The sequence below is a fragment of the Tympanuchus pallidicinctus genome, unplaced genomic scaffold, assembly GCF_026119805.1.
Source record: "Tympanuchus pallidicinctus isolate F22 unplaced genomic scaffold, pur_lepc_1.0 scaffold5, whole genome shotgun sequence".
In the NCBI taxonomy this organism is placed as follows: Eukaryota; Metazoa; Chordata; class Aves; order Galliformes; family Phasianidae; genus Tympanuchus; species Tympanuchus pallidicinctus.
The window spans coordinates 34,370,120-34,384,126 of NW_026294769.1; the positions used below are offsets into that span (position 1 = coordinate 34,370,120).

Consider the following 14,007-nt stretch of genomic DNA (forward strand, 5'->3'; position numbering starts at 1 on the left):
AACCACAGCAGGCCTGCTAAAGACCACTTTGTTCAGGAATACTGAACATATTAAAAAAAAAACCTGCCAAAAATAAGCAAGAATAATATATCCCTGCCCCATCTACATGACTCCTAAAGATTCCACCTAGCTATGTGAAGTTCACATTCCAGCCTTCAGACTTCGTCACAGGACAGCCACTGCATGAAATCAGAGCTGTAATTCCAATTAGTCAGTAATTGAGAAGTGCTGTAAATAATGCTTCCTCTTGTAAGATGTGATCTGCAATTCACTTGTGTTTGTAAAGTCATTATTATCTTCTGGAAACCTCTCTCAGCAAATGGCCAGGCAGCTCAGAAGAGGTGTGCCTTCGGAGTGTTTCAGCTCAGCACTTCCTGACAGGAAGCCATTCAAGCCCTGAATTATCCAAACAAACTCTAATTGGCCTAATCCAGGAAACCACTGGGATTTTATTGTACACAGTAGTCACAGTTTATGCTGCTGGCCAGACAATATAATGAAAAGCTGCAACATGAAAAGAAAGCACTCAGATTTTTCTGCTGATAACACCAGAATGATGCTTATTGCTATTTTCTCTTCAGAACCAATGAATGCTACGTTCGCATTGCTGCTGGTGAGGCCCTGACCTTAGAGGAGCTAAGGGGGCTGAAGACACAGGACTCTGTGCATGTCCCATGCAGTCCACTGCATCTCTTCTCGAAAGGGCACGTCCTATAAGAATGTGGGTTTCTATGCAAATCCCCATAAAGGACTTCTTTGGGCAACACTGTCAGACATTTAAATGTGTGACAGCATTATTACAGCTTCTTCTTACCTCCTGCACAATGAGGACAGAAGCGAGGGAGCTGTTGTAATCCATGACTGCAGGAGCTGCTGCTTTGACAACCTGCAGCTTCTGAGCGATTTGTGAAAAGCCCATTCTGAAGGACAACATGGCCACTCAGATGTGCAGCCACAGGAGGTACTGAGCAAGCACAGACACACAGTGAGCCATGGTTATGAAAGCAGTTGCTGATTAGTGGCATTGAATTCAACCAATAGCACAAGGATTGTGACATCAGATAGTCATGTTTAAAGACAAAACTACTCTAAATTAAAAAAAAAATAAATTGGAAAACGTTATTTTCTTTTCTTGGAATACAGTAGCAGTGTAATAATAGACAAAAAATGGCTGAATCAAAAGAAAAACTATGCTGCTATTCTATTTTGAAACTGAGAAAAATGATGTGTGTGCCTCCTTCTGAATAAATATCTGTAAGGGACCAGTTGCTGTCTAAAATGGTAACGAATTGAAATGGTGAAACCAAAAGTCTTAGGCTGCACAACTGATTTCATTTCTACTCACAAAATCTTACTCTGGGGACATTAAGGCTGCAGGTACACCTCAGCAGGTCAAGTGTATTTTAAATTTTAAGTTCCTAAAATTCAGGCAGCTAACTCCTCTCTTGTATGAGATTAATTCTGTTATTTATTTACCTACTACTTAACATTCACAACAAGTGCATGGCAGGTAAATATTTGGGTGCAGAACATCAGCAACAAACACATACCTTGACCCACTGCCTCTACTCATGCTACTACAGCCCCACATGCTGCTGTCTGCCCTTTCCACACCTCCAAGTCTTCCTGCCAGGTCTTTTCTGCAAGCTGTTTCCTGGACAGTCTGCCTGCTGCAGGGCTAATCCCACGGCAGGAACAGGGCTCTGTGCTCACTAATGAACCTCAGGGGGCTCCCACCACTCTGGAAATCACAGAATATCCTGAGCTGGAAGAGACTGACAATGATCATCAAATCCAACTCCTGGCTCCACACAGGACTGCCCAAATTCAAACGTTATGTCTGAGTGTGCTGTCCAAATGCTTCTTGAGCTGTGGCACTTGGGGCTGTGACCATAGCCACGGGCAGCCTGTTCCATGCCCACCACCCTCTGCTGAAGAGCCTTTCTGTAACATCTAATCTGATCCTCCTCCTCCTGAAGCAGCTCTATGCCGTTCCCTTGGGTTCTGTTGCTGTCACCAGAGAGCAGAGCTCAGTGCCATGAGGCCTCCCTCAGCCTCCTCTGCTCTGCAAGTGAAGCAGTCAGACACAGATGCCCACTGGTTAAAAGTTTCTAGGAACAGATTTGATTCACGCCAAAAAAGATGCTTAAAGACAAAGCGATCTAAGAGAAATCACAAATTATTTCCAAAAGTATATCACAAATTATTTCCAAATGAAATGATGACAGTGACAGGGATAAGACCATGCCCTCTATCTTCCAAGCTTCCAGCACCAGCCCAACAGGATCCATACCTTCAAGCACCACGTCATGTCTTTATACTACCACCTGAAGCATGTAACATACACTGCCTGCTGTGAAATCAGTGCAGGGATGTAGCAGAATCCTGGACTATTTCAGACACTTTGAACTGCTGGCAGCACATCTCACAACATACAATTCCTGTACAAGAGAGACAACAGTGCCCTATCTCAGAGTGGCAGTTAAGGTAGCCCAGACTATAGATGGATGCAGACAGATATATATCGTCTGTTTTCCCGGCAAACTGCTGGAATTTCCTCGTAACTCTGGAAAATATGTAGAGTTACAAAAGGCACCAAAAAGCCTTCATTCAGCTGTATAACACACCAGGAGGGCTGACAGATCCCAGTGTGGCTCCAGCCTGCCCTGCGCTTTCCGCTCGTCTTCCCTTCCTGCTCTGCCCATATTGGAACCATGCTCTTCTCATCTCCTCAATGGCTTTACCAGGCCTGCTTTGAATCTTCAGCTACAAAAACAGGCAGTCTTGCAGCAGGACGGGAGAGCAGCTGAAGGAATGGGGAGAGGAGGAGGGAAGGTGAACACATTTTCTTCAAACCTTTCCTCAGTGGGACAGTGCACTTGTTTTAATTATTTTGTGTATGCTCTCTCTTTACATCTTCTGTTTAAAACACAGGTTCCACACTGGGCAATTTTAGTGCAACAGCCCACAGCAGTAACTGCCACACATCTCAGTGCCATGATAAACACAAAGTCTTATCTAATTATTAGCCTTGGGAGCATCCTGAAGTAACTCCTTCCCCAAACACATTTCTCTTCTTTGTTCTCTCTTAAAGTGCTGCTTTACACATTAAAACAATCAACTCTGTAGCTTTATTCCACCCTCATCCTTCTGTCACTTTCTCATAATAGGTGAGAATAACCAGTGCTTCTAGCTCTGTGAAAGAAGTAGTGTTTGCCACACCATTCTGCAAAAAAAATCTCGCTAGATGTTCAAACTGAACATCTCCCAGTATGAGAGAAGATCCACACAACCAGAAGCAGTTTGCTTCACACTTCACACATCTACTCCTCAACTTTACACATACCGATCCATACTAACAGCTCAGTACTGATGCCAGACTGCTGACCAGAAAGGCTGCTGGCTTGCAGACATCTTGTCAAACATGGGGGGGGTTAAGGCATTCTCATGTTTTCAGCTTGCAATTCAATAACCATTCAGAAGCCAGTTATATCCACTGCAGAAGACAGGCATCAGGAAAGTGATGAATGATGATTTAGGCAACGTGTTCTTTTGGGAAAATTCAAGCATATTGTAGCATATTGTTTCTTTTGCTTAAGGAAAGGTTAACTCAGAAAAATAGATTCTGATAACACCTGAGTCAATATCCTGTCCCGAGCTCCGAGTGTTCTAATTTGTTACAGTTAAGAGGCAGAAGTCCTTAGTCACTTGGGCATGTAGGAACTCCTTATAAAAGTGATTTGTGGCTTCATACAACTTGTTATATCTGCTAGATCTTATTAGAGCAATGCAAGCATTGCATTGTCAGTACAAATTCATAGTTAGAACCTTTATGAATTTTTTTTTTTTTAAACAGTGAGGCCTCTGATGCATAGTTACTGCATACAGATTCTATTATTAAAGCCAACAGACCAACCAGAACATATATTTTTTTCCACAAGGTGTAGAAAGTGGATAAAGAGTTTTATTTAATATAAAATAGGGTATCCAGAAGAGTTGTAAGAAGAAAAAATCATGATTTTTTTTCAAGGAACTTAACTATTTTTTCTTTTAGCCTCCTTGTTTACATAGACTTCTACCTGTGTGGAACCTCAGCACCCAACTGCAGAAACCTATTGCTGCTTCAGCAAAAGCTAGGGCCCTGGAGTAGCAAAACTTTCTTAAGATTTTTCTTCTAAGCATAGAGAGCTAAGCTTATTCTCATCATTGCAATGTAATGCTGTTATATAAACAAAATTATCTGTCACTATGAATTGAATAGTAACATAGAAAAGGCTATAAGATATCTGTTCATCGAAGAATAGACAGAATGCCCACAATTTTCTACTAGGAATAGATTAGATTTTGACTGTAGGCAATCAGCTTATCCTCAGATCACTCAGATTTACTGTGTCTGTAGATACTGCTGGCTACCAGGTACTGAGGTGACCAACAAGGTATATAAGCACAGATACATGCACAAATCAGAAGAAATTAATAAGTAGTTCTAATCATTACAAAAATTTGGTTTAAACTCAAATTCCTGCTTGCTGTTCTGTGAAAAGTACTCAGGACTCTACCTTCTAGTCCCAGCTCTGCTTTTGATGGCATGCCTTACAACACTCCTTCAAATACAACACAGGCCCTAAATGTTCTGCCTCGGCACACTTCCCAGAAAAGCCACCTAACTGGGAAACAGTAAGAAGGGAAGGGAGATGTCTCCGTGGCCTACCTTAGGGTAAAATTTTACTAACAAGTGAAAGCACACAAAGTAAAATAAAACCTCCCTCTTAGAAAAGATGTCATGGCACTTCATTATGAGAAAGCAGCCGTTCTCTAAACTTCTCTAAGCTGCAAAATACTGCCTAAGCAGCAAAGGAATTAGTTGGAGGACAACGTTTGCATGGAGTCAACCTCAGCAGTGGCACACAGCATGCTCAGACAGATCTCAACACAGACAAAATCATACAGGAACAGTCCAGTGAAATTCTGTAAAGCTACCAGCTCTTTCTTCAAAACTTATCCACAGCAGTGGATTTTTTAGAATAAGAAAAAAACCCCAGACATCACAATTCCTCCTCATCTTAAGTGCTTTATTAGATATTTTAGACATGTCTTCTTTTTGTATCAGATTAACTAACTTCTGATAATCTTAATTTAAGCAAACACACTGCTTTGGATAGAAATCAACTGCATTCTTCCCTTTGCTCAAATCACTTTGACACCATCTCTCTTATAGAATCGTAGCATACGTCATTCCGTTGTGTATAGTCATTAAACACTTTTAAAAGTCCTGCTAATTCATTTTTCAGAAGATGACAACTTTGGAATAGTCTTCTATGAAACTTGAGAAACAGCCAAGAGAAATACTGCCAAGATATGTTTAACTAGGTTAAACCTGGATTATTAATACTGTTATTTACATTATAGAGTATGGCTAAAATATCTTTTAAAACGTATCTGATATACATAATAGTAAGCTATGCTTAATTCTGAGTTTGCTAAATATGACAAAGAGATTGAGAATACTGGTGCTAAACTCAAGGCATAACGTTTTATATTTCGAAAAGACTTCTTCTTCCAAAATTATAACTGCATGTTTCACTGTGCCATGCTCTTCATTTGGATACAGATACACTGAGAAACAATCGCACAGCAGTTCTAAGATAATAATGATCTTCTCGGGTAGAAATGGAATTTTCTTGCTTCCTTCATTTGGCTAAATATATCCTAAAAATTCAAGCGTTTCATTTTTCTCCTGTAGTTATCATTCCTGAAAGGCTCTGTTGCATGGTTTCAGATTAATTAATTAATAGCACAAAAGTTATAAAAAAAAAAAAACAAAAAAAAAACCAACAAAACAACCAAAAAAACAACTTACTGTCCTGAAAGGCAAAAGTCTGTGTATCTAAATGAATCAATTAATGAGCACTTATATTAGTCTTCAGCAATCTTGTTTCATACCTGTAAAAACTGAGTCTAGCTGATGTCTCCCAACTCTAGCAGTGCAAGAAAGAGAAGAAGCCATTAAAAGATACATGGGTTATAAAAAAACCCACACTACTACACCTGGGAATGTACTATACTGGTTTTGCACTAGCAGCATCAGCCAGTCTTTTCTGTACACAATGCAAATATACACCATTGCATCCCATCTCCAGGATGCTGTTGTGCTCATTCACCAGAACTGACCTATCATGCATAGGCGTCCTGCTATGGAAAGAAAGGAAATACAGGTAAGACAAGGGAAATGAACATGCTCTATTACCATTGCTTCATACCATAGAACTGCAGTTTGGTGATGCAAAGCCCTCCTCTGGCATTGTTGTCCCAAAGATGAGCCCAAGAAGTGTGTGCACAAATACACACACACAGAACAAGGCCATATTTTCTATTTTTGTCTTTTATTCACAATGACACTTTCTGTAGTAATTTCGAGAGAAGCAACACCATCATTTCACTCTGCACACTCTCTGAGAATAAGGCTTTCTGGATAGGGATTTGAGCAGCTGCTGCTTACCAGAAAATAAAATTCAAACTGCTGGAAGTGGGAGGACAAAGGGGGCAACAAACAACATTTGTTTAAAGTCTGGCAGCAACATCCCAATTAGATGAATTATGGGATGCATCATCAGTACTGCTCCCTGAAGTGCCATAGGATAGGACAGCCCTTCTAGGACGTGTTGATTTAGCACTGCAAAAACGATCCTGAAGAGCACCACCACAGAAGGCAGAACTAAAGACCCATTTGTCTCAAAAATCACACTTCCCACACAGCGCTGTTGCTCGCTTGCCATGTATATAAAGGTTGTAACAGTTAATCACTGAGACAGAGATAAATATTTATTCAGGGACTACCTTAACGTTGAATGTTATTTCCTCCATGACGTAAACTCGTTCAGGAAATGCTTTAGCCACCTCCTCCACACTGTTAAAATACTGCACTGGCTCCTTAATATCTCGGTCTTGTTCCAGCAGCTTAAACTGCCCTGAAAACAGATGATAAACAGAAGAGTTGTAAGATATTTACATTGGACAACTGTCACTGTGGCAACTGCTGGCTCAACTTCTTCACTGTTTTCCTCGGTCAATTTTTCCGGTTATTTAGCAGCCAAAATACAAAATGAAAGACTGCAAAGAGCCTTCTGAACCTGCCATGAAGGACACCCAGTTTCACTAGGGCAGAACAAAAAGAATGTGCAGGAGCTGCAAATTTTAAAAGATCCTTTTATCACATGCTGTCTAGAAACAGTAAATAACTACTGAGACTTCTGTGTTTATGTACTTCATTTACTGTAATAGTATCTGCACAGATAACATGTTTGGCCCCTAATAATAGAAGTGTTACAGACAGAAAACACACCCAGTACTATAAAACCCCAAACAGTAAACACGTATTTTTTTTGAAGTATATATTTCAGCGTCATCAAAAGGCTATGCAAGTATGTGAGGCTACAATCCTTTTCCCCCGGGCTTTCCTAACAGCGGAACAGTGTGGAACAGCATCTAGTGCTTAATTACAAGCTAAGCCCTCTGAGAACTTCAACACTGCAAGAAACAAAACCATACACATATAAAATCCTTTTGAAGGTGGTCAGCCTCAGACAAGCATTAGGAAGAATCATTTGTTGCTTTCTCCCATGTTTTCAGTGTTGTGAGAAGCAAGGGCCAACACCAAGGATTAATTGCTCTTGTGCGTAACAAACACCAAGTTTAGAAGTTTGTTGTATAAATGCAGGCATAATGAAAACTCAGATATGTTGCTGTTTGTGTGACAAATCAGCAGAGCAATCTCCCCAAATTTAGCAACATTAACTACTAACATTAACTACTACCAGGCTAAAGGATGATCTCAGTGGGAGAACAGCATAGCAAGCCTCCTTGTAAGGAGCAACTCAAGAAAACGAGTAGAAATCCAATTAAAATCTGAGATTTGTGCATCTTCTGTAAAACATGTTTTAAAATTAGCAATCCACTCAGCACTCAGGCTTATTGCTCACAGCGCTCAACTTCATGAAAATTTATCCAATACATGTCAGCCACCTACAGAAATATTCCCAGTCCTTCAGCATTTTTGTGCACCACACACAGTTTCTCCTACATACCCCCATCAGACAGTTCAGAGGATTCACCTGTACGGAATAGCTAAAGATGCTGTCATCTCCCACGTGCTGTTTTGCGACTGTTTAATAAATTACTGCACTTCAAAATTCAGTTCTCAGTGTTTTTCTAACTCTGTGTCTGCTTCAGGACACACCATCATTTGAAGTCCAGCCAAGTCAGCTCAAGTATTTCAAAGATCAATGCTACTGTTCCTGTCGCAGGAACAGGCAAACCTTTGGTCTGACCTGGTGATGTTGTCCCTGTAGTGAATCACACTTGCTGTCATAGACTGCAAGAGTGGTTTCACCACATCAGACCAAAGCTCTGCCTCAGAACCTGAGGCTCAAGGACGCCCAGAGCGGAGAAAAGGTTTTAGCTTACTAGCTCTAAATTTCTACCCTATAAATTTGTTTCCTCAAGGTATCTTAAAGTTTTAACGTAAACAGACACCCAACCTGAAAAAATGTTGGCATTCTTCTTCCACAGGCTTTATAGTGCTTTCAACATTAAGAGGAGAAATTTCAGGAGTGACAAAGCTATGCCTGCCAGACACTACAGGTAGCCATAAGAAATCTACAGCAGATGAGCATTTGAAAAGAACACCTTACATACGTAGTAGAAACATATCAGCACTGTGCAGCCCATTTTGATGTAAAGCAATCAAGGAGGAAGCATGCAACTCCATAAAACTTGCTCTGGCTAGAGAAGCTGGAAGTTGTGTTGTTGATAATGGACAGAGAGCGAGAGATGAAGGAAAAACAACTAGGCTTTTTAATCCCCCAGTCGCTACACACAGACAGTGTAGTTCTGGTTGTGAGACTTCCCTGTCAGCCACTTTCTAACTTGGAGAAAGATGCTCTTCCCAGATCTGCAGGTCCTCCTCCCTCCAGACACACAGATTTCCTATGGAGGAATTTCAGGAGTGCACGAACTAAGTGAAGGCAGACCTTTACCTATGTGTGCCAAGACATCATACAGCAGCAGAGATTATGTGCGGCACCAGGGAGTGATAGCCTGATAGCACAGAGAAACAACCACTCTGGAGCACAGAACCAATGACAGTATTCAACAGTATTCCACATATAGTCACTGGAGATCAGATGTTTTTACATTTGACAGAAGTTGTCACAGTGTTCCCCATGCGTTCACTACTGGATGTAGCTCACTCCTGCTTGCTTTGGAGTTGCTCTACAGGGAGCACAGTTGCCCCTCTTCAGCTAATGGCACAGCCACCTGGATGCAACTCTACTTGATTGCCCAATTTGGGATCTGGGGGTTTGATCTGTAAGATTCCCAGCTGCAGTCACTATTTGAGGCAAACTGTGATGAGAATTTATAATAGCATTTTACACTTTAAGTCCCCAGAGGAATAAACAAACAAGATTACTGCAAGTTCTAGAAACCTCAGACAGATGTGCTAAACTTAGTGGGGTTTAACACCCTTTCCTACAGAATGAAGTTGAATACAATACTGCACAGAAGCTACATAACAGTTGAAAACGGTGATACATTGCGGAGATAACATTTTGCTAGTTCAGAAATAAATAGGGAAATCTTGCTCAGGAGTGGGAATTGAATTAAGCACAATGACAGGGTATGAATTCATATGAATAACGGAGAAGAACATCATCTTGAACAATAACATTATCTAAACAAGACTCACCCAGCACTTTGAGTGAGGTCTTTAATTCTAGGTCCTTTAGTTACTCTGTCTGGAAGTGTACTAGCATTATTTTACTATGACTGTGATGTATTTAAAATATGTAGGTCTGGTGGCAACAAAAAGTCAGTCATCCATTACAACTCAAACGTCTACAAAATAGTCCAAAATTCCTCACCACAGAATAAAAGCTTCAGGCTGTCAGCAACCAGAAGGATCTGCTAGCTACTGCAAGCTTGCACAAGTTCTTGTAAAAAAACCAAAAGCATCAGCTGGAGTATTGCTTCGGTACAAAGAGATGCTCAGAACCATCTATGTAGCTGTCTGTGTCATCCTCCCTTCAGCTAAGCTGCACAAACACAAAGCTGTCTGTGCCTTCACTGCTAATGTTCAGCAGTTCATGACGAGGCTGACTACAGAGGAGTACATACAGATCCAAAAGCACATAATAGAAGGGCAGCATTAATCTTCTGTTACGAAATCAAGTATTCTGTGCATGGAAGCTGTCAGGACTGTATGTTAAAATGCTTTTCCTTTGGAATATTCTCTGGATTTTCTATGGACTTTTTTGGAATTTATTTCTTCATTGAGAAAAGCAGACTTTTCTATTGGAAGGAGAGAAAAAGGGCAGAAGAGGGGCCTGCAAGACACTTACAAGCCAGATGTCAAGTAACTAACAGAGAGGAAGCAGACAATTACTTATTATGTTCCTCCCCAGTCTCAATTGCCATAAAAAAAAGAGCATAGCTGAAACACAAGTCAAATGGACATAAGTCTTGACTACAAGCTGAAATGGAATTTATTATCATTCACAATAGACAAGATTCCATCAAGAGACTTTACAAAACTGACAGCAAGCTTCAATACATTACTGTACAATTTAACTGTGCTAATCAGAAATGTGACAAAAAAAATGAAGAAAACCTAAAGCTACGCCTTTATAGAACTATCCCCCTTTCTTGTGCTGCTACAGAAAGAATAATGAAATATTCCTCTAGTAAATCACGTTCAGAAAGATCAGAGATTCGTTATATTTGCATGGTCCACTGAGCAAGTGTGGTTACTCCTTTGCAGCCAAATGCAAGGGAGTAATGAACGACTACTGCAAGCCTTATATCTCTTTATCTCTCAGTCTGGCCTCTGGCAGACAGAGTATTGGAACAATTTCATTCTAGTATATATTATCTACACAGATTATGAAGCCTTATTTCCGTGTGAAAGTACTTACAGCAAAGACTATAAATTCACTACTAAAGGAAATGAATCTGGAAAGATAAAATGCAGGGAAAGAATTAAACCAGGGCTCATCCCCCAGTTTATGGAGGTATTTATTAAAAATGAGTAGGAAGATCAGTCCATTCTGCCTCTTGCAAGAAGCCAAACACTTATGAGCAGGATCTGCCCTAGGTCATTAACCAGACCTTTCTGTTCCAGCCTTTTGGCTGCTTTTGCCACTTCCACTGCTCAGGCTCTTGCAAGTTTATGGATGTACAGAACTGCAATGCATCTCATTAAAGTATTTCTGCAATGTAAGGTCTGCTGGTCTTAGCTGCAATCTCCCCTTCACACCCAAACACCTCAGCTGTTATAAATGTTCTGACTTATCTCCAAAACAAAAAAAAAAAAATCGGACTATTCTGTAAATAACAAGAGAAAAGTAGCTGTATATCATCAGTAGAAAACATGGAAGATCACCAAAACATCTGCTCAATTGCGTTCACTGCTAGACGTTTCCCTAAGGAGGCAGCAGTTGTATTGTCTTTCAGCAGCTTTGATTACTTAGCAAGTCTCACAAGGCAAAGTCTTGTGCTTCTTCAGAATACGCAGACAGCACAGCGGGGCAGCCAAAGTACTGCAGAGGTTTATGTTTCTTATTATTTGTTGACTGCTGACTGCACTTCAGTATTTCAAAGAGTAACAGACTAGAATCAAAGAGAAAAGACTCACTGCTTCCAGATCACCACAACTTAGGAAAAAGACTATTTCTGTCTACGGTTTTCTATGCATCAAGATGATAGGAAACAACTTTGTCTTCCACTCCAAAAGGGTGATCCTTGATATAACTGAGCAGAGTTGAGTAACAGAAACCTAAAGAGTAAATAAGAGACAGTAAAGAGGGCAAACACAGGTAGCTTGCTAGATGCTAGGGAGAATGTCAGTTTATTTCCTCACTTTTCAACTCCATCAACTATGTCATATGCAAGAGTTGTTCTTCCCTTCCTAATTTTCAGATAATAAAGCCAGTCAAGAACAATCAGTTTTTAATTTGAATTGACATTGCCAAAATGTCACTGCATAGAGCCCACATGTGGCATTTTAGTGTTCCAAAGAGCGCTGGTGTGACACTGGTTGAAGATGCCTAGACCTGAAAGAACGGAGAAAGACCAAAGAACACTTTGAACATGAGAATGTATCACTAAATCAATAACAAATGGTTTGGCAGACATGCAGAAGAAACAGAGAGCAGAAAATTAATGTCTTCCTTTGCTTCTGTCATTTTCCAGCTTGCAGAAATCCAAAGCTTGTTCCCAGCTCTCCACGAGCTAGATATTTACCCTGGAATTTAGGTGTTTAGTAGCAGAAGTGCTCCTGGGTCTCCACTATAGAGAAGACAGTTGAGGCAGGAAAGACTTATAGAGGAAAATGGCAAATACAAATGGTACACTGTTTTTAAGAACACTATTTTCAACAACTACGGGAGACAGCAGACCTCAAGTCAACTTGTACAGACAAAGGAAAGGACAGGAAAGCCAGTTCCTTGCTCCATCTAGAAGGATTCCTCATCAAATAATTTACTGGCTTCATCCTGGACTGGAACCTGCCAGCGAAATGACGTAGGTATGATTCTGTGGAAAGTTAATCCCCTCATCAAATAAAGAGTAAGGAAAACCTTCCTGGTACAGATTCAGCCTTATCTGTCACATCAACAGCTTCTGAGAGCTATATAAAAAAGGCAGAGAGGTAGGGTGCAAAGATGGAAGTTTTTCTGAGTTATTTGTAAGAATTTATTATGTACTGTACCCTGCTAAAAGCTACAGGAGGTTATAAAAGGTCAGAGAATACAGCAGGAAAATACAAGAGTCTCAGCTTCCAAAGGGTAAAGACTGCCCACAAACTAGAAAAGCTACAATTGAATCTTACACTGTAATCACCATGAAATAGCTTTGAAATACTGTCTCTGTTTTTTAAGAGCCGCCTGTCTATACTTCTTCCTTGAGGGGAAAGGGATAGAAGAGTACTTCCCGTGTCCCCATCTGTCCCCAGTCATTTGGAAATGTTGGGAATGAATTAAAAAAAAAAACAACAGATGAAAGATGAACTAGGGACATATCTAAGTAAACATAATACAATTAGAATTCATCAAGTGTACTGGAGCTAAACTTATGGCCCTGTGAAGCAGAGGGCAAGGCACAATGGCACATTCAGTCAGAGATTGTGCAATGTTTCATGGGGAAGGAGCCCTTCAGATGAATAGCTTTACTTCTCAGAAGTATTATCTAGATTTTGAAGCCTTAAATGCCTTTATTTCTCTCCGTGTTATGTCTGCTATACAATACCCGTTCAACCACAGCAGAGTGAGTCAAGCATCAGAACCCAGTGAGACATGTTGGAGCAGAGCATCAGCAGGCTGACGCATCACCTGCTCATATGCATACTGGTGGAGAGATCAAGGGAGGGAATGCAACCAAGTTTCCCCACGCAGCAACACAGTGATTGTGCTTCTCATCTAAATCTCTAATCCCGAGCTGCTAAAGCAATGGAGATGATACAGTCTAGCATTCTATTTTCCAAATCTTACTGTTATGACTCTTGAACAGAGTAAAAATGTATCTGATTCTACTGGAGGCATTAGGCAGACAAATCAGTTCAAATGGTGACTGATGATAGTTTGAAGCAGATTTAAGTAACCGATTATGTATGAGAGGGAAATTTAGGTTACTGATTATGTAAAATGACGGACAGGAAACAAGTCTAACCTCTACCCTTTGTTGCATAAGTTATTATCATCATTATCATCACAAATGCTAGATTACCACAATGAAAGGTTTCATTTTACGGGGTCACGTTGGAGTGTCTGGACTAGTAAGAAGTTGACCAGAGTCAACTTAGTCACTGGGTTAACATTCAATCTAACTCATAATTAACATCATTTCATTCCTTTCCCACATGCTACCAGCAGACACCATGAATGCTCCATATGCAGTTTTCTGTCAGCATTCAAGTTCATACACTTAAGAGGCCATGCAGAGCAGACTGGTGACTAC

General features: G+C 40.5%; 1 protein-coding gene across 3 annotated transcripts in view; it reads right to left on the reverse strand.

Annotated features, from left to right (window-relative positions):
* GAREM1 (GRB2 associated regulator of MAPK1 subtype 1) overlaps nt 1–14,007 on the reverse strand; it is a 100,361-nt gene that overhangs the window by 17,235 nt on the left and 69,119 nt on the right. For 2 of the 3 annotated variants that reach the window (XM_052704509.1, XM_052704508.1), the window contains exon 3: nt 6,838–6,968. The exons of the other annotated variant lie outside the window; for it this stretch is intronic. In XM_052704509.1, the coding sequence (XP_052560469.1) occupies nt 6,838–6,968 (131 nt within the window). The remainder of the gene's footprint in view (nt 1–6,837; nt 6,969–14,007) is intronic. 3 annotated transcript variants of the gene reach the window in all.